At 36.2% G+C, this 20,258-nt stretch overlaps 1 protein-coding gene across 15 annotated transcripts in view; it reads left to right on the top strand.

Moving 5' to 3' along the window:
* LOC126973524 (gastrula zinc finger protein XlCGF57.1-like) overlaps positions 1-20,258 on the top strand; it is a 56,970-nt gene that overhangs the window by 6,096 nt on the left and 30,616 nt on the right. For 8 of the 15 annotated variants that reach the window (XM_050820867.1, XM_050820862.1, XM_050820861.1 and 5 more), the window contains exon 4: positions 40-237. In XM_050820867.1, the coding sequence (XP_050676824.1) occupies positions 40-237 (198 nt within the window). The other 7 variants (XR_007731376.1, XM_050820857.1, XM_050820871.1 and 4 more) reach the window with 7 other exon arrangements.

Below are 20,258 nucleotides of genomic sequence, written 5' to 3'. Positions count from 1 at the left end.
TTATATGTACAGTTTTATTGATGTCTATAATTATTACAGTTGATGATCAACCGCTGATGAACCTTGCGACTAAGGTGCCTAAGAAGGAATCTGTTGACGTGTTCGACCTATTAGATAACGCAAAACCATTGGTCAAACGTAAATCAACCACAAAAGCCAAAACCACGTCGAGTAAAAAGGCTAAAATTAAAGAAACTAAAACAAAACCCAAGGAGAAACCGGAGAAAAAGAAGAAAGGTGAGCACTTTGAAGTTCTTTTAATTAGCATGGGTGACTGTTGTGATAAACTCTTATTTTACTCACCTTAATACACTTTTTAATCAGTTATTGAACATCAAAACTATCACCCAAAAATTATGTCTCGGAACTGAGTAGGCAAGAAACTCGGTTGGTTTACAATAAAATTAATAATTAAAGAGCAGTGGGCGTGGTCGCTCCATTACCAATCTGTGGTATCATTAACAATGTTTATGTTGTAGTAACGTTTACCGATTTATCAATAATTGTTTTAAATTGTGTAGTTACCAACTTGACTTCAAGTAGTCAGTACACATAACAAGTTAATGTTAAAGGAGTGTAAACTAGGGAGAGGAGAAATTTAATGGAGGTTGGACGGAATTAATATAATTGGTGTAAACACTTATTCATTTCGTAAAATTGCTTTATGTCATTCACAACAGTTGCTTATCCTAATGTTATGTTTGTCCAATGTATCGCTGCTACATACAAAATCTTATTGTAATGTTTTTATATACAGTGCCTATAATACAAGTGTCTACTCTACGGCTTTAGTAACTAAATTTATAAATCAAATCAAATTCCTTTTATTCATGTAGGTCACGGAAATTACACTTATGAATGTCAAAAAATACTTTTTTGTTATTGAATCTACTTGAGGTTGAGCTAATGAGAAGTAGTAGGAAGAAACTCATTGCCACTCTTTTATATCATGGTTTACATTTTCTTTGATTTACAAATCATTTCAATTACAATATAATATGTAAAGTGATGCAACAAACATACTCAAACATCAAATAGTTAATGCCTTATATAATAATGCCAAGTGACAAGCTGCAAAGTGCTCCATAATATCTTCTAGAATAACACTTATTTGACAAATTCTGAAGAGGAATTAAAGTATCATTTCATAAAAGTAATGTCCCAAATTCTGAGATTTTGACTTGGTTTGTGAACATCCCCAATGCTCTAAAGTCTATGCGAAGGAAGTTTAGCAACAAATTGTTACTCTCATGTTTGCTTCACCCCTATATAGGCAATATTGGGGTGAACTTATGAGCATTTCTAAACTATTTCAACAATAATTAATACATGAATTATTTTAACATGCATGTTATAATAATAATAATATTGACACGCTTTTTACACAAATTTTCTTGCCCCAAGTTAAGCATTTATAGCCTGTTTATTGAAGTAGGTGTTACTTTGGAAGTAGGAATTGTTTTTAAAAACAAATATTGGCGGAATTGACACTAGAGAAAACTTAAATCATTTGTATATATAGCCTGTTTTATGGGTTACAAGACAATAATACAATATACTTACTGAAAAATACATAAATTCATATAACATACATATAAGCATACATAAATACATTTAAACATCCATGACTCGGAAACAAACATCCATATTTATCATATAAATACTTTGCACCTACTGGGACCTCTAGCTTAGTCGGTAGGATCGCTAACCACTCGGCTATACAGGTATGTTAAAGGGTATATGGTAATTTATTTTGTACTGATTCTCTATGTGTTAACATTATAGCAGCAATACAGTGAGACAAATGTGTTTTGTGTTTGCATGTTGTGTTAAGTGTGGATATGGTTTAAAAATACAATTGATGTTATAGTTATAGTGAACAGATATAATAGTGTATGGAACACCGCACTATACTATGTTACAAATTGTAGCGGCTTCTCCTCATTTTTATTTATTGCTAGGAAGTGCAGACTTACCCCTGAAAATAAGACAGAAATTATTTTAAGTCTTTTTTATAGTAAAGAGGTTGTATAGGCAAGTTGATCACTTGTTGGAAAGTGGAAACCAACTGTCCGTGGGCACACTGTACCAGAAGCTGCGAGATGGGTTTCAGGCTTTTTTGGGGTGGGAAGTATGTTAGAGCATATTTCAAGTATAGAAGCTTGAAGGTTCTGTCTGTTCTTCTTTTCTGTTTTCAACTTCATTTAGAATTCATGATATGGAGAACCAACCTTTTATGGTGCAAAAAGGCTTGATTACTCCTATTGTTGTCTTGTAGATTAGGTTCTTGCCTGCACAAAACTTTATAGCTATCGTTTTATATTAGTTTTAGTTGCTTTAAGTGAGTTGATGAAAAAATCATATCCACGCTTTTATATTTTAATGGATTCATGTCTTCTGCGACGTTTTTTTGAACATAATAATGTTTATAGAGTTTTTTACGCTTCTAAGACCTTGATTGCTTAGTTTTAGCAATCAAGCGTTGAGCTTAACTTAAATTATCCATTAAAATATTGTAGTGATTTTAAAACCAAGTGACAAAATGAAATAGCGCATTTTCCCAAACATAGTTCGTTTTGTCATTCGGAAGCATTTTTTATACATATAGTCTTTCCGTATTATTGATTACGTCTATGGTGATAGTTATTCTGAATTTTACGTCGATTATCTTTTACTATCATTAACAAATACAAAAGCACAAATCCATTGCGATCCGCGATTAAAACTTCGATTTTGTGGCGGAGATAGGAAGGCTCATTCGCTAAAAAAAGGAAATTGAACAGAAAAAAAGACACGGATCTAAGATTTCGTTCAGAAAGCCACTGATGTGTTGGAAAAACATTTGAGCGGTCTTTTTCTGTTCTAGCCGCGACGAACGACCCGCGGAATAACGCCGAGATTATATTAAAAGAGACCACCGCGTTTCCCTTCAAACTGAACGATAAATGCGTACTGTGCCTTTTCTGCCACGACCAGTTCGAGGATCCTGAAGAATTCAGGCGGCACATGAGGGTGGAACATGAAAAGTTCAATCTGAAAGTAGCCTTCAACAGCGTCCCCAAACCCGAGTTCATTAAAGTCGATATAAGCAATTTGAACTGTCGCACGTGCGCAGAAACTTTTGACTCACTCGAGAATGTCGCGACACATTTGAAGGAAATTCACGGCAAACAAATCGACTGGGAGGCGAAGTTGGGCGTAATTCCCTACCGTCTTCAGTTAGACGTATACATATGCGTGATTTGCCAGAAAACCGTCCCCTCCTTGTTACACTTGAACCGTCATACCGTGACGCATTTTTGGACCCACGTCTGTCATGTTTGCGGGAAGCGGTATGTTGCTTCCACGGGATTGTTGAAGCACGTTCGCAGTATTCATCAGCAGTACGAAGTCAGCTGCAGAAGTTGCGGCAAAGTGTTCCCGAGCTATTCGGAGAAGGACAAACATCGGAGACGGTCTAAAGAGTGCATGATATACAGATGCACGCATTGTCCGGAAAGATTCAACGATTGGAAATCTCGGAAACAGCACATGGAGGCTGAGCATGGCTTAAGTAAACGTAGCAATCGTTGTGTTGAGTGTAACATTGACTTTGGATCGGGGATCGCGTACTATGAACATTTTAGACTCCGCCATTCGAGTGATTGCTTGACTTGTAAGCATTGCGGTTTGAAGTTTCTGAGTCCCTCGCGTTTGGATCGGCACCTGACAAAACATCTGTAACGACCAGTTTTCTGTATTTAATCGTAATCCTAAATTCCATAAATTTAATTTTAAACCATTTCAAGAAGTGATCTTTGGTACGTATTATTTTATTATAATCACGTATTCGTATCTTTAAATAGGAATTTGTATAAACGTGGAAAGAAATAAAATACAGATTCGGGATCGATTAACAATTGACAAATCTATTAATCTTACACAAAAGATAGGATGTTAAATGGGGCCGTAAGAGAATCATTTAAAGAAAATCGGAGATTGCGTGCTTCATAATCCATGTCGGTTGAAGGTTGTGTATTTTAATCGAAAATTACGATTTCGGAAACCGATAATAAGTATTTTTGCGCATTTCTATCGGAAAATTAACTCTATCTAATGTTGTGGTAGGTTTGTCGTGTTCGTCATTGAATTTGGTATTGATATTTTTGTAATGATATAAAAACAACTCCTGCTACTTCATAATTTTTCTTCTATTATCATTATTGAATACTCATTTAATTTAAATCTTTATATAATTAAGAGTTTCATTGTCAGAGGAAATTATTGTATTATATTCCTCTTAACCTTCGATAGTGCGATCACAATTAACAATAGTTACAAAAAAGACGGTGTTTTTATGCAAATAGGTTATCTCGTAGACTCCACGTTCATTCGTCTACCAAGTAGTTCATTTATCGTTATCATAAAATGGTGATGTATATTTTTTATTTTGTTAGGAAACCACTGCTCCTTGGCAAAAGTCATTTAAACATCATTCTTACCTGCTTACAACACTATCTATAACCTTTCGGAACTTTTGAGCACTTTTTTCTTCGCTGGCGAAGCGAGTTTAGTTCCAATAGTTGTATAGATGAACGGGACGGGCGATTTTACAATACAAGTATTGTAAAAAATGACCGCTGGGAAGCCCTCAGCGAGAGTTTCTGAGCGCCACTTGAGAATTTGAGCGTTCCGGTGACGTGATGTTAAGTGATCAACGTTGCCCAGATTCTCCAACACTCCTGTGAAATGACAGGCGCTTGCCGGCCTTTAAGAAAAGTGTGCGCACTTTGAAGGTACCCATGTCGTATTGCCCTGGACAAGGCGTTTATTCCGTAGTTTTTTTGTTCGTGAAAGGATACCCCTCAAAAACTGCACTCCCAGTGATAAATGAGAAGTCATAAATTGAAGCGACTTCACTTTCCCCACAATTCGAGTTGCTCTGCGTTGCACGCGGACCGCGGTTAATGGTTTGAGCTGATTCTGGGGTGAGTCAGACCAGATATGGTAGCAATACGCGATATGTGTTTGTAGAGCGCTAGAAGTATTTTCGTGCTCTATTTATGGCGCCCAATTTCTTCGCAGTCAATTTGGCTTTGCCTTCAAGATGACCGCGGCATTGGCAATCGAGACTTCAAGATCTACTACGCGAGGATTAATGCAAATTTTCGAAGTGACTTATATTCTATGCATTTACTACTAAGCTATTGATGCAGTTATTCATTGAGCCATTTTACATCATAGTCTGTAACTCTCAAATTAGGCGTCTGTACTGAGCTTGGCATTTTCCACAAATCCATTTTTTGTTCACGCGTGCACTATAGTGAAACTAGTACGGGTACTAATTTTTTTCAAGAAAGGCGTGGTTTCTTTTTGTGCCCAGTTATTGCTGCGCTCAAAAGTCCTTAGCAAAGGTTTTATGGAAGTAGACAATTGGTCGATCTGAGAACTTTATCCTCTTAAGTTTTTCTTAATATTTCTAGACTCATTCATCAAGTAATTGCTGCTCTTATTTTAGCTAATTTTGGAATTTACTTATGTATGACGTGAGAATGATATCCGTTGTAATATGGAATATCATCAACTTTGATGTTTTTCTTCCTATTATGTTTCATTGAAGATGTAAAGTTGGAGGAAGCAGATTGTAACATCCTCTGTTGTTTAAAAATACGTTGCACTATTCAAACCTGTACGGTCAGCCGTTCGCTACGAATTACCGTAAATTCGTACTTTTTTTTTTCAGAAAATGATAAACGTTGGCTAATGGCCTGCTACCTTTAATGAAAGGATATAGTATTAACTATCTCGTAAAAATATCTATCTAATTACCTGCTGTGCTGAATAAGCGGTTGTAAAAATACTGACAAAAACGGTTTTGAAAGCATTCTGGAAACGTGGTCTGAATCATTAGATTTTTTAATCTAGTCTTTATAAATCTATTCAAATAACATATTTTTTAATACAGCCCTAACAAACACAAAATAATTTTCACCTACGTTACTCTTTAAAATACTATTTGGTTGTGAACGCTCCCACAAATTCTATTTCATAATAAGCAATTATAATCAATGATATATCTATTTAAAAAACATGTAAACAAAATAATACATAACTATTATCGATTTTGCAGCGTTGGCTTTACATGCTGTCGGTACTTTTTACACACACAAAAGTAGTGTACATGTCAACTACAACCAAAGCTCAACCGCATTCGTGAAATAAAATATCTCTAATTACTTTTTTTTTTTTAATATTACATAATAAAGGTTTATATTAATTTCGATACAGCATATGTTTAACCATTACTACGTTTAGTGACTGTTCGATATTATAACAAAATGTTCAGATGCAAAACCAGTGCTCCAATCGTTATAAGTCTTACAACTTAATCTTAAAATCATGACAAAAATCGCATATTGAAGAACTCATTGTCATCGGCAATTATTTCTTTGTTCTAGTGGTCAGAAGGTTAGTCGTGGCACGAAACAACGCCAAGGTAGTCTTGAAATATACGACGGCCTGCCCATTTAGAATACCCAGTAATTCAATGGTGTGCGTATATTGCTGCGAGAGCTATGACGACCCTGACGAGTACAGAGCGCATATGGCCGACGAGCATAAAACTTACAATGTACACACGGCCTTCGCGCATACACTGAGCAACTTCAATGAATATCTCAAGGTCGATTGCACAGACTTACGATGTCGCCTCTGCTTAGCCGCGTTCGATGGGATACAAGATGTAGCTAGACATCTGAAAGTAGAGCATAACAAGGAAATAGACACGGATGTCGATGTTGCCATGCAGATGTTTAGGTTAGGAACGGAGCGGTGGCTGTGCGCCTTCTGCGACATGAAATACCCGACCCTCCGTGAGTTGAGTCGTCACACGGCTAGCCATTACCACAAATACACCTGCGAGATTTGCGGCAAGTCTTATATCAATCCCGACAATCTAAAGAAACACTTAAAGTACGGGCATAGTGCATTGAAGATATGTGTCAAGTGCAAAGAGTGTTTTCCGAGTGTCGAAGCGAAGAGAGAGCATTCATTGACTTCGGAGAAATGCTGGCCGTTGGCCTGTAGTCATTGCAATCAGCGTTTTAGATCAAATAACGTGAAACGTGCCCATATTACTGAAGTACACGGCGAGGCGCCTAAAGTATACAAATGCCCAGAATGTGTGTTGGTTTTCGATAGGTGGCGACCGTACAGGACGCACTTCATCCTGACTCACACGAATGATACTATTTCCTGCCCTCATTGCAAACAGCGGTTTGATACAAAGCGTTCCCTGAGCGAGCACGTTGTCACGCACACTCAGGAGAAGTCATTTTCGTGCGAAGTCTGTCTGAAAACGTTTGCGCGAAAGAAAAATTTGATCCAACACAGCTGGATACACAACGAGTACAAAAGGTTTGGGTGTAAATTGTGCAGTAAGCAGTTTAACCAGAGGGTCAGTTGGAAGACCCATATGAAGTCATACCATCCGGAATTAGTTGATTTTTCATAGGATATATACTTTCTATGATTTTAATGTTTGTTTGTTGTTATTACTTTGAAGGTTTTATTTGTATTAAACGTATGTGTGATTTAAGTAAAAAAATAAGGTATCAGGGCTGTTAAACAGGGCGATTATAAGCAATATTGACATGTCAGGTTTAAATATTTAAGGATTAAATATAAATTTTGATTTAAGAATTCGTTTTTTTTTTGTGGCTAATATGTTGTCTATGTGATCATAGCTGCTGAAAGTGTACTCGTAGGAAAGAAGTAAAACCATATTTGCTAATATTTTGAAATAGAATCTTTGTAATGGAATATTACATTTTTCAAAACGAAACTTTCTATTTATATTACAAAACATATAACTAAAAGTATAACCATTCACTAACTGTATCAAAGAAGAACATTTAATTTCCTTGTCTCATTGTATTACTATCAATAATTTATCTTAATGTAAGTATATTTTATTTCATTCTTATATTTAAACACATTGACGTTCCACGGATATAAAAAATATGAGAGAACAATTTATACTTGAATTATTATTACATACGGAAATAACGGAAGATCGTTATTAAGTCTTCATTTAAAAAAACATTTAATTATACAAATCATTAAAACCAGGCGAAACCCGATTTTATTAAACTCAAATGAAATCTTTCACCTCTTTTCACGGAATAACCACAAATTGATAAGTTTTTCAAAGAAACAGGAGGGCTGAGAAAGACAATACACAAGTAAATGACGATCGGCATTTCTTTTTGTTTTAGAATTATGCAATTCATATGTTGTGGCCAAGCGCAACGCGGAACTATTGGTGCAAAGTTCTACAGTGTATCCGTTCAGATTGCCGGAAGAAAGCATGGTCTGTGTTTACTGCTGTGAGAAAGTTGAGGAACCGTCGAAATATCGTCAACACATGGTCGATGAACATCCCACTTTTAACTCGCGCATGGCGTTCGCTCATGTCACCGAAGGCTTTATAAAAGCCGATTGCAGCGAACTCCAGTGTAGACTTTGTCCAATGGCGTTCGATACTCTAGAAACAATAGCCCAGCATCTCGTTGATGTACACGACAAAGATATCGATCTGCATCACGACCTGGGCATCCAACCGTTCAAACTGCAAAGCGATAAACTTTCCTGTGCCTTATGTAACGCTAAAGCTATCTGCCTCCGACAGTTGAGTAGACACACTCAGACGCATTTTACTAAATATACATGCGAGGCTTGCGGCAAGTCGTATTCTACGTGCACTTCCCTCAAGCATCACATAACATTCTCGCACAGCGGCGGTAACAGGGTCTGCAGGAAATGCAAAAAGACCTTTGAAACGCTCGAGGAGAAGCGCCAACACGTGAGCAAGTCTAAAAAGTGTTGGTCCCATCTCTGCAACGTGTGTGGCGAGAGATTTTTCAATTGGACGAACAAAAATAATCATTTATTCGAAGTTCACGGCGTCACCAGGAAGAATTATGTATGTCCTGAGTGTTCGCTGGTGTTCGTTGACAGAAAGAAGTACCGCGCGCACTTCAAACTCTCGCATACGGAAGATGTCTATATATGTACGTGTTGTGGGCTCAAGTTTGAAACGAAAAAACATTTGGATGAACACCGCGTCATACATACAAAGGAGAAACCGTTTCCTTGTCCTGTATGTACCAAATCATTTGCCAGGAAGAAGAACTTGATCCAGCACCTTTGGATTCATAGTGAATTGAAAAGATTTAGCTGCACTTTGTGCAGTAAACAATTTAATCAGAGAGTTACGTGGAAAACTCACATGCGATCATATCATCCTGAAATAGAAAATTTTGAAAGTATGCATAATAAGAATATTAAAATATTACTCAGTGTTGTGAAGAGTGACGAGTGACGAATAATTGTTTGTGCACAGAAAGAATGGGATTAGTAATGGCTCTCATTGAGTGTAGCGTTAGCAAATTACGTTTCCGAATCGCTTTTCTCGGAGCTAGTGAAATATCTTAGAAAAGTAAAATATAGATAGATATAGTCTGCCAAAGGTTGTTGATATATGTATAGTTCAAGGGCTTTGTTTGATATTTTATTAGTATTTTAAATACAAAATTGTAATCTACAGAAATTAAGACTAAAATGCTGAATATATTTTAGGGAATTTTGTCGTTTTGTGACTTGGTTGTAAACATTTCTTTGAAAGGTCGAGTACAACTAGAAATCCGGTTAAGGTCTCAATTGTCTTTAAATAATTATAGTTTCTTTTTCTAAATTAATAATAACTAACAGTTCTAAAAAAATAAATATGATAGTGTATTATGTCGTCGGATGGTTTTTGTACTTTTAATTTTTTCAAATCACATGTTGTAACAAATAATTATAAATTGACATCTGAATAGTTTGTTTAGATCTAAATGTTTATTTAGTAAATAACATAATATTTGTTTCCACGCTCGCAAAAGTTAACATCAAAGGGCTGTTTTAATTTCTTTGGTCATCAATTATTATAAATTAATAACTGTTTTAACCTTTAAATACGACTTGTAAGTATCGTTCATCCGCCCTCACTCACTGACATATTTTAACGCCTTAAGTTCTACAAATTACAAGTGTTCGTATTAGTTAAAGGCTTAAACGTATCCTCGGTCGGTTTTTATATCGTTATCTTTTTATTCATAATCGTTTTTATCTAGAATTAAATTTGAATCGCCTTCATCGGCTTCTAAAATGACTAAATTTTCTTGACAATTTATTTTGTAAGGAACGAAAAGCATGAATATCTGAATTATTTTGATTATGTCTGATACTAGATGGTTTTATAAACTGATTCGAGATTTGATATGTAATTGACTTCTAACATAAGCTACTTTTGAATCTATTGCCAATGTTTCTAGAGATATTTGAGTAAAACCCGGCCCTCTATGTATTTAAGGCCTTTTTGTGGTAATTTCTGGGGAGAAAGTTGTGCTGTCGAAAGATTTTTGACGCGAGTATGAAATTAGTGTTTGTTACTTCATCGTGACCGAAATTATTATTTTGACTATCCCGTAAATATTAAGCCAACTTCCTAGACTGTATTTGATATTATACTGCACTAGCCCCGCGCTTTATTCTCTAAGATCACAAACTCCGTTTTAAGTAATTTAAATGTTAATTCGGAAAACAACACTCAAGTGAAGCTAGAGGTTTTCTCTAACTGAAAAACAATATCTGCACTCTTCATTTAACCATATTTGTTTAAGGGATACAGAGATATATAGGATGTTCTGTATATAATAAATAAAATAATGTTTTTATATGAATTTGTCAATAATATATCATAACATCAAAAATTACTTCGTAAAATATGCACCCCGCTGTCGTAATGAAATTGTTTCACAGCAGAACTGTCAAACCGTGCGTCAATGAATTCTCTCATAGAAATTATGTATGGACACATCAAAGGAAAAACAAATTTCTTGTTTTTTTATTTAATTTAGCAGCATTTTCCTATTTATTCACCTTTTAAACCTTCTGTGGACTTCCACAAATAATTCAAGACAAAAATTAGCCAAATCGGTCCAGCCGTTCTCGAGTTTTAGCGAGACTAACGAACAGCAATTAATTTTTATATATATTTAGGGTTTAGGATTATTTCTGCAGCATAACTATATAGTTATTCTTTTCCCGGTAAAATAATTAGCGAGGTTAAAGTTAGCTCAGTTATAATGAAAGTGAATATTTTATAAACTTGCCGACAACTACTTCATACCTTGACCGTCGGTACAACAGACAAACAATATTCTTGTTTTAAAAATACTGAGATCAAGTGACATGCACGTAGCGTAAATAATTCAGTGATGCGCTGAAGAAATACAGTTATCGCGCGAGTTGAAAGCAGTCGGGGCCTGGAGTAAAGAGCGGGCACATCTCCCCTCCGCTTTTCGCACGCCTTGCCTCTCGCGCCTACAATGTAGTGCTGTTAATACTAAATTTGCTATCCCGTGATATATTTTTTTTTAATTTTAAAAATGACCGAATCGAGCCCATTAATTTCCCTTCCTAACAAAGAGTATTCATCGCCAAGTACGAGAAATGGCGAAAAATGTTTTAAACATTTGTGTTGAAGAAATGCAGACCATTGAGATTTAATTATTAGGCTAAAGTGATTAACCTATTATAAAATGGTCAACTTAAAGCAATGTTTAAATTTATCGACACACTCATGATTATTGTTATTAATAAATATAATTAGATCACATCACTATCGCGTTCCTGGACTCTGCATTCATGCATTCAACTCTCGCGTTATCTGTACGTTTATGGCACGGTCAATGTGTGGTGAAGGTAGGGGCAGGCAACATTACAGTTCAATCGATGCTTCATATTGCGATTGCACTGTCAGAAATAAGAATTTAATACGATTAAATTGATTGTTATTTTGTTAGATATTGCAATACTTTTATGTATATTTTTAGTTACTTAAAGTGGAGAGTTATGTTTAGTTTCGGTTGTAATTGATTTTATATTATATAAAATTACTATAGTGAATAAAAATGTTTTTGAATCAAATTGGTATTTATTTTCTATTCAAATCGCTTTTAAGAGTTGGCGATGCTTTCGCGTATTTATTAGTATTGGTTTATTTTTGTAAACACAATGTTAATTCAGATTGGATCGGCATAGGCGATACGTATATTTTAAGAAAATATATGTAATAAATGCAAATAGTAACTCAGCTCTGACACTATATAGAGCAACGATGGGCTATAGTAAAGCAGGAGAGTTTCCTCCCCGCGCTGACTGCGGTCGTACCAATTCATTCCACTGCACATCGGTACTCTTATTTATAAGTGTCACGTGCATGAAATCAGATTTTGCAACTTAATATTTATTTTCTTAAAATTTTCGTATGACCTGTACTCTTATTGGCTGTAAGTATACATTAATTTTTTGTGTCAGCTCTTGCATATCGCAGAAAGTAGACGTCAAAACAGCGGTGTAAATATTTTGTGACCGAACAAAGGAGTTACCCATTACTTATTTTTTTTTTTAATTTATAACAAATAAAATAATACATACGAGTATATTAAAATACAATAAAGACATTTACACTTTATAACGCAGTATATGTTAGGCGCTTAATTTTTAATTACAAAAACAAAAATTAAGAATAATTCTCAAGTAGGGTCAAAGTTCAGAAGACCAAATCTCAAGTTAGACATCCAATTAGAATGTTTGAATTCCAGGCATTGTCTCTTCTTGGATTGATTTTTGGTGTTTTGTTTTAAATTTGATGTGTCATTTGGATTAAAGCCAAGATAATACAAAAAACGGTGCAAAAGATCTCACACTATTCTTTTTCATTAATTATGATTACTTTAATGATGTATTTACTAGAGGCAAACATAATCTATCACACAGATTTAAGATTTCGATGTCGCTCATGAAAAATACAGGTTTTTCACTGCAGGGTTTTATTTTAATTATATTTAAATTCATTAATTATTTGGTTCGATGGGTGTTCTACACTTTTTAAACGAATTGCAGCTACTATAATTAGTAAGTAGATGCATGCCTTGATAAGCTCAAAAATTTTAGGCGCCTTGGTTGTGTCACTGACCAAATTGTTTTTCTTTTTTAGGGGCCAAATTGGAAATACGTGGAGGTAGTGAGTCTAAGAAAGTAATCCTTGTGTATCGAACACCACAACGTCATAATACGGAACTCATTCTAAAATATTCAACAGCGTATCCATTTAAAATGCGGTTTAGTCAGATACTATGCGCTTACTGTCACGATGAATTCAATACTTTATCAAATCTACGGTTCCATACGAAAGATGAGCACATCGATTCAGATTATAACAATGTTTTCTATAGGGCTAAAGATAATCTAGTCAAAATTGATATAACCGATCTAGCTTGTAAATTATGTGACCAAGAAATTCAAAATGTCGATGCGTTGATGGGCCATTTGTCAAGGGAACATAATAAAACTGTTAAGTTCAATGTAAGTTTTGGTGTATTGCCATACAAACAAAATTCTCAGGGCTATTATCTTTGCGTGTATTGTCAAAAAGTCTATAAAGAATTTATACACTTCAATCGACATATAAACACGCATTTTATGAACTTTAGCTGTGAAAAGTGTGGCACGGCGTTCATTTCTGATCATTCACTTAAAGATCATTTGAGGCAAGTGAAGTGTTTTAGGACTGCTTACAAACCACGAAACGGGCGCTCGCTCAACTATAGAAATAACGCCGAAATCGTCATTCAATACTCGACGGCATGCCCGTTTCGAACCTGGATGAGTAATTTTAACTGTATTTTCTGCAGAGTACAAACTAATAACCCTTGCAACCTTAGACTTCATGTTGCCTCCCAGCATGAAAACTATGATGTCAGAACAGCATTTTATAAAAAGCTTGGCAAGGAGTTTCTGAAAATCGATATAACTGACCTACAGTGTAAACTTTGCTTTATGTCAATAGAAAATATCGAAGACTTAACTTATCACCTAAAAAACGACCATCAGCAGCCCTTAAATATGGATGCACAGATGGGCGTCTTACCATTTCGCTTGAACGACGGTACAAAATGGAAATGTACAATTTGTCCAAATGAATTTAAAGATTTCGTTTCACTTAAAAAGCATACGGCGGAACATTTTCAAAACTATGTATGCGATACGTGCGGTGAAGGGTTTATAACGGAATCTGCGATGGTTGCTCATACAAAAGTGCCTCATGAGAACAAATATACGTGCAGTCGTTGTGTTGCTACTTTCTCATCGCTGCAGGAGCGAAATATCCATGTAAAAACCCAGCACACATCAACACCTTATATGTGTGTGTATTGTAAGGAAAAACCTCGCTTCGCTAATTGGGAACTACGACGGAAGCATCTCACAGACGTACATAACTATAAGACTGGCACTGATAAGTACGAATGTTTAACTTGCCAAAAAACATTCAAAACGCGGTCTGGACGATATAATCATATGGCTCGAATTCATAGGATGAAAAAAGATTCGGAGCTGAACTATCAATGTCACCGCTGTCCAAAAGCATTTACCACTCAATTGTTTTTAGATAAACATGTTGCAAAAAAACATTATGATCTCTAACTTTCTTTGTAGATTACAAAGTAAGCACAAGACCTATAGTTTTTAATATTCTTTAAATTATAATCATTTTGCCAAAGTACTCAAATTATAATATTCTTATCGCGATTTTTTTTAATTCTTCTAGCCCTATATAGAAGGGTAAGCTACCGTTTGTCGCCTAAGGCTTCGTTTTAATTGACCATTGCGTGTAGTATGGTGTCTATGTGTCCGACCTACATTTGTAATGCGGCTTATGGCATGTCCTTTGCTATAAATCATTTTATACTTCAAAGGATATATATTTGCGCTCTTTTTTAACTAAGGTTAAACACTAACGAAATTTGCGGAAGTTTTTTTCGAGACATAATAATTCCTTTAAGGCCCAATAACATCACAGTCCAACTCGTTCTCATAGTTTCTACTTTCCGAAACATACAACCTTTTATCATCATCGTCTTTTAAAAACCAATTTTTTTTATTTAAGACAACATTCTATCCTTGAATCTCATCGCTTGTTAGATGGACTTTGTGAAGTGGTCATATTTTCTTTTTCTTTTTTTTTAGAAAATCAACAATTGAGTACAAATATGGTGGCAAGACGGAGCGCTGAAGCTGTATTGAAGTATTCCACCGTATGTCCTTTCCGTGTCCGCAGAAGCGAACTGTGTTGCGTTTATTGTTTTGACGAGTTTCAATCGGGTGCAGAATTTAAGCAGCATATGGATACAAATCATAGACTCTTTAATGTATCTACCGCTTTTTCCCACTGCTCAACTGCCAATGAATATCTTAAAGTTGATTGTAGCGATCTACGTTGTAGGGTTTGTTCGGAAATATTTAATAGTATAGAAGAAATAGCTAGACATCTTCACGACATTCATGATGTCAGAAAAATTAATCCCGACCATAAAATATTTTTGCAACCATATAAGATAGACGATGATAATTGGGTTTGCGTTATTTGTAACAAGAGAATGCCAAGCCTTACCAAGCTGTGCAGGCATACAACCTCTCATTATCAAAAGTTCACTTGTGATATTTGTGGCCGAAGTTATCTAACGAACGAGGCTTTAAAGTATCATGTCCGATGCAACCACTCAGGTTCGCAATATACATGCCGAAAATGCTGGCAAGAGTTCCTCACAGATGAAGAAAAGAAACATCATGTACAGACCTCGAAACAGTGTTGGCCGTTCTGTTGCGTTCACTGTTGTGAAAAGTTTAAATCATGGGAAGGCAAACAGAAACATTTGGAAGATGTTCACGGAAAGCCGAAAAAGAAATATAATTGCACGGATTGTAACGAAGTGTTTGAATCCAGAAAACAGTTTTATAGCCATTACACTTTATACCATACAAACGATAGTTTTATGTGTACCTGTTGTGGCATGAAATTCACAAAGAAACATAAGCTGGAAGATCACAAAATTACTCATACTGGAGAAAAAGATTTTGAATGTGATATATGCAACAAATTATTTACTAGGAAGAACACTTTAAAACAACACATGTACATTCACAAAGTGGTTAAACGATTCCCTTGTCCTGTTTGCAATAAGCAGTTTGCTCAAAAAGTCAGTTTGAAAAGGCATGCCAGCTCTTATCATCCAGACATTAGTTTTGAGTTGTAAATGAATAAAATTATCAAACTGAAATAATTACGTTGTACGGTTTATTTCATAAATAACAATAGTAACTGATATAAAATATTAAATGCTATAACGCAATTTCCACAAGAATCATTATAACTTATTGGTTTCGATATTTCCACATGTCGATTCATCCAACCAGATTCAAAACGATCTATAAGTATTAGCTTTAGTTTCGTATTCGCTGTAATTTGATGCCTCAAAAATGCTTTCTCAAGAGATGTCTTAGTGCCTGCAAGGAGTCAGAAATGTAAAACAGTAGAGTGACACTGTGCACTTCAAAGAATGGGTTTATAGAATGGAATAATTATGTCCTTGTTTTCTTTTTTAGGAAATGTGGAAGAAATAGAAGGATATGAGAGGAAAAACCGAAAGAGATTATTTGAAAGATCCGTAAACCAGAACCCTCAAAGGCGAAACGCTGTACTATTATTGAAATATTCCTCTGCCATTCCATTTAAGACTCGTTTTAATCGTATTGTATGTTCATACTGCCATGATGAGCTAGTCTCTATGGAAGAGCTAAGACATCACGTTAACGGAAAGCATTCTAATGCAGACCATAACAGTGCGTTCTATAAAGTTGGCGATTATCTAAAAGTAGATATAACAAATTTCAAATGTAATTTTTGTATGGCGGATTTTGAAATTATCGATAGTTTTATGCGTCACATTTCGAGTGAACATGACAAGATTGTTGATTTCGATGTGCCGTTCGGAGTTTTACCATTTAAACAAACATTGTCTGGTGTCTGGACCTGTTTTGATTGTGACAAAATATTTCAAGAGTTTCCCCAGTTTAACTGTCATTTGCGATCCCATGTTAAGATATTTACTTGTGATAAGTGTGGGGCGACCTTCCTCTCAGACCATGGATTAAAACAGCACGAACGTCATTTTAAATGCTACACAGCTACGTATAAGCCTCGTTTCGGAAAAACATTGAAACATAGAAGTAATACGGAAATAATACTGAAATGTTCCACAGCGTTACCATTTAGGATTTGGGGGCAGAATTTTAATTGTATATTTTGTCGGGTGCAATCTGGTAATCCTAATGGATTGCGAGCCCACATGGCTACGAGGCACGCAAACTTCGATATACGTTTAGTTTTTAATCGGAGGCTGAGAAAAGAATTCCTGAAGGTAGATATAACAAATCTTCAATGCAAACTTTGTTTCATTCAAATAGAATCACTGGATGACTTAATGATGCACCTGAGAAATGATCACAAACAACCGATCAATTTCGACGCCCAGCCTGGTGTTCTGCCTTTCAAACTGAATGACGGCACTTGTTGGAATTGCGCGATTTGCAAAATGACATTTGTCGATTTCGTCTCGCTAAAGCAACACACATCTGAACACTACCAAAATTACGTTTGCGACGCATGCGGCGAAGGATTTGTGACAGAGGCAGCTTTGCGGGCACATAAGCGGAAACCTCACGATAATAAATATAACTGTAGTAGGTGTGTCGCCACCTTCTCAACTTTAGACGAAAGAAGTGCTCATATGAAGTCACAACACACTAGCATGCCTTACATGTGTATGGTTTGTAAGGACAAACCGCGATTCGCTACATGGGAACTACGAAAGAGGCATTTTATGGAGCTACATAATTTTAAACCTGGCGCGGATGCCTACGAATGCACTACATGTCATATGACTTTTAAGACGCGTTCACAGAAATACCACCATAATGTTAAGTCGCATAGGTCTAAGAAAGATACAGACTACGGTTTTCCATGTACTCATTGTTCTAGGGCATTTATGACAAAAATTTCTTTGGATAAACATATGTCTAAGAAACATTTTTCATACATATCTGTATAAAAATTAGACAATTTGCTTCTACTTAATACGGAATAACTGTAGTCCTCTATTTATTCTACTTCCTACTATTAAATTTGTTCTAACAATTAATATATACCTGCTGATATAGTTTATTTGGGCACACATTTGCATGTTGTTTTAATAGAATAAGCCCTCCTCCCCGCGTCGTATTCCTCATTGCTGAGGGTCGTGATTTCTCTGAGGATTCAACTTTTTGACAATAGTTTGCCATCTGTGTCTGTCTTTGGCAACGTGCAGTGCGGCATGTATTCAGAGATGTGCGAATTTGGTCAGACCATCCTATAGGGCTGCGACCTCTGGGGCGTCGTCCGCCTACCTTCACAGTAACCATCGGTTGTTCGTGGTTGTGGCCATATTTTCTGACAATATGTCCAAAGAACTCTAGGATTCTACGGCGACAGATGGATGAGAATCTTGTTTTTTACACTTTTGGTTAGTTAGTGCGGAATGCTGTCCAATGGATTTGAAGCATCTTCCTCCAGCACCACATCTCCAAAGCATCAATCCGATCTCTGTCGGCCTACTTTAGTGTCCATGGCTCAACTCCATGATGGAAATAATAAGACCTCTGGAGTAGTCTTCAGCCTTAATGTTCTTTCCAAGACCTCCTTTCCCTTAAAAGCACAACTAGAGATAAGCTTCAGAACCACGGGAATAAGAATTATCGATCCTAAGAGTGTTGCTGATCCCAATAATATTATGACTCATAGTTGGACACCACCATTCAATAGAAAATGCTGAAGATGCGCCTGGTGATGAAGGAGAATTATAAAAACTATTATCTTCCAATATCCCATTGATCCTTGTGTGTATCAGGTCTTAGGGAAATCTGCCTCTGCTTGTTCAGTCAAGGTGAATATTGTATTGGTAGCCTCAGAGGAAAGAATCCGTCCTGTCAAAGGATCCAACCCGCCTCCATTTATAACTGGCAAACTTGATGCAACCATGGAATAATGAATCCAGATTGGATCTTTAAATAAAATCCCTGTAACCGGTTCAATCCATAGGGTTCTGTTATTACTGTTTCACGCAATTGGTTATCATCTTCAGTTTTCCCTACCTTGGCGTTAAGGTCACCAACAATCATTAACATCTCGCGGTTCGGTACAACAAGGTATTCAACAAGGTTGCTTCAAGACTTGTAAAATTCGTCAATCACTTCTGACGTATTTTAGTCATTTGAAGTTGGGGCATATACAACGATCATGTTTAGGGTGCATGGTCGGGTGTTGAGCTTAAAGGTTTAAAATACATGGTTACAAAGATGACGAGATATCCATATCCAATATCGCTACCCCATTGTAGCTAGAATCCTTTGAGCCAGCAAAATATAAGGTGTTACCGTTAGGGGTTTTAAAATGGCTCTGATCTCTCATGTGAGTTTCAGTCATACCAAGTAATAGAAATGTTATGGTTTTCTGCTTCTCTCTCAACTATCTCAAGTTTCCCCGTACTTAGGAGACCTCGGACGTTCCATGCACCAATGCGCACCAGTAGCATTTCCACTGACAAGACCACGGTAACCCATCCTGTCAGCGGCTTCGGTAGCAATTTCACACTGCCCAGCCCGGTGACTGGACAGCGCCGGTTGTTAGTTAGGTCGTCCAACGAACTAGCACTATTAGTTGAACTTTCCATAGAGAATTTTCTTGGACATGATATCACGGTGGGTGTCCAGGTCCTTCCGTGTTAGTCTTTTAGAGGCTATTTAGGTCCTCTCGGTCACTGAAAACCAGTGGTAGGTCAGGGTAATTTACCGCCGCCTGAGAGTCGGCGTTGGAACTTTTTACAGTTGGTTTGGTGTCCTCCAAACAAACCCTCCTCCTTTCTCATTCGAGCTTGGGACCGGCAATGGCAGAGTTAATAGAATAAGTACAAGTCGTTAAAAACGACCATACAGAATACTATGAAGTAGGTACAGTGGTAAAATACCAACAATAACGAAGTTATCCATATAATCGACTCTTACAATGAACTGGTCATTTCTTCTTGTTGTATTATTTATTTAAGGAAAATCGCATTCGTATATTGTCGGAAACCTATACTGTACATAAATTGTATAATACTTATTCCTGAGGTTTAAATTAAATACCTTTTAGTGTTCTAATTATTCGCTTTCATGAGCGGTTCCTAATCATCACAATGCGTACGTACATAATGAAACGACAATGTAAATAATTCATGACTGCATGATATAGCTGA

The sequence above is a fragment of the Leptidea sinapis genome, chromosome 29 (assembly GCF_905404315.1).
Source record: "Leptidea sinapis chromosome 29, ilLepSina1.1, whole genome shotgun sequence".
NCBI classification, from domain to species: Eukaryota; Metazoa; Arthropoda; class Insecta; order Lepidoptera; family Pieridae; genus Leptidea; species Leptidea sinapis.
The sequence above is the reverse complement of the archived record's forward strand: the minus strand, read 5'-3'. Positions and strand labels throughout refer to the sequence as shown.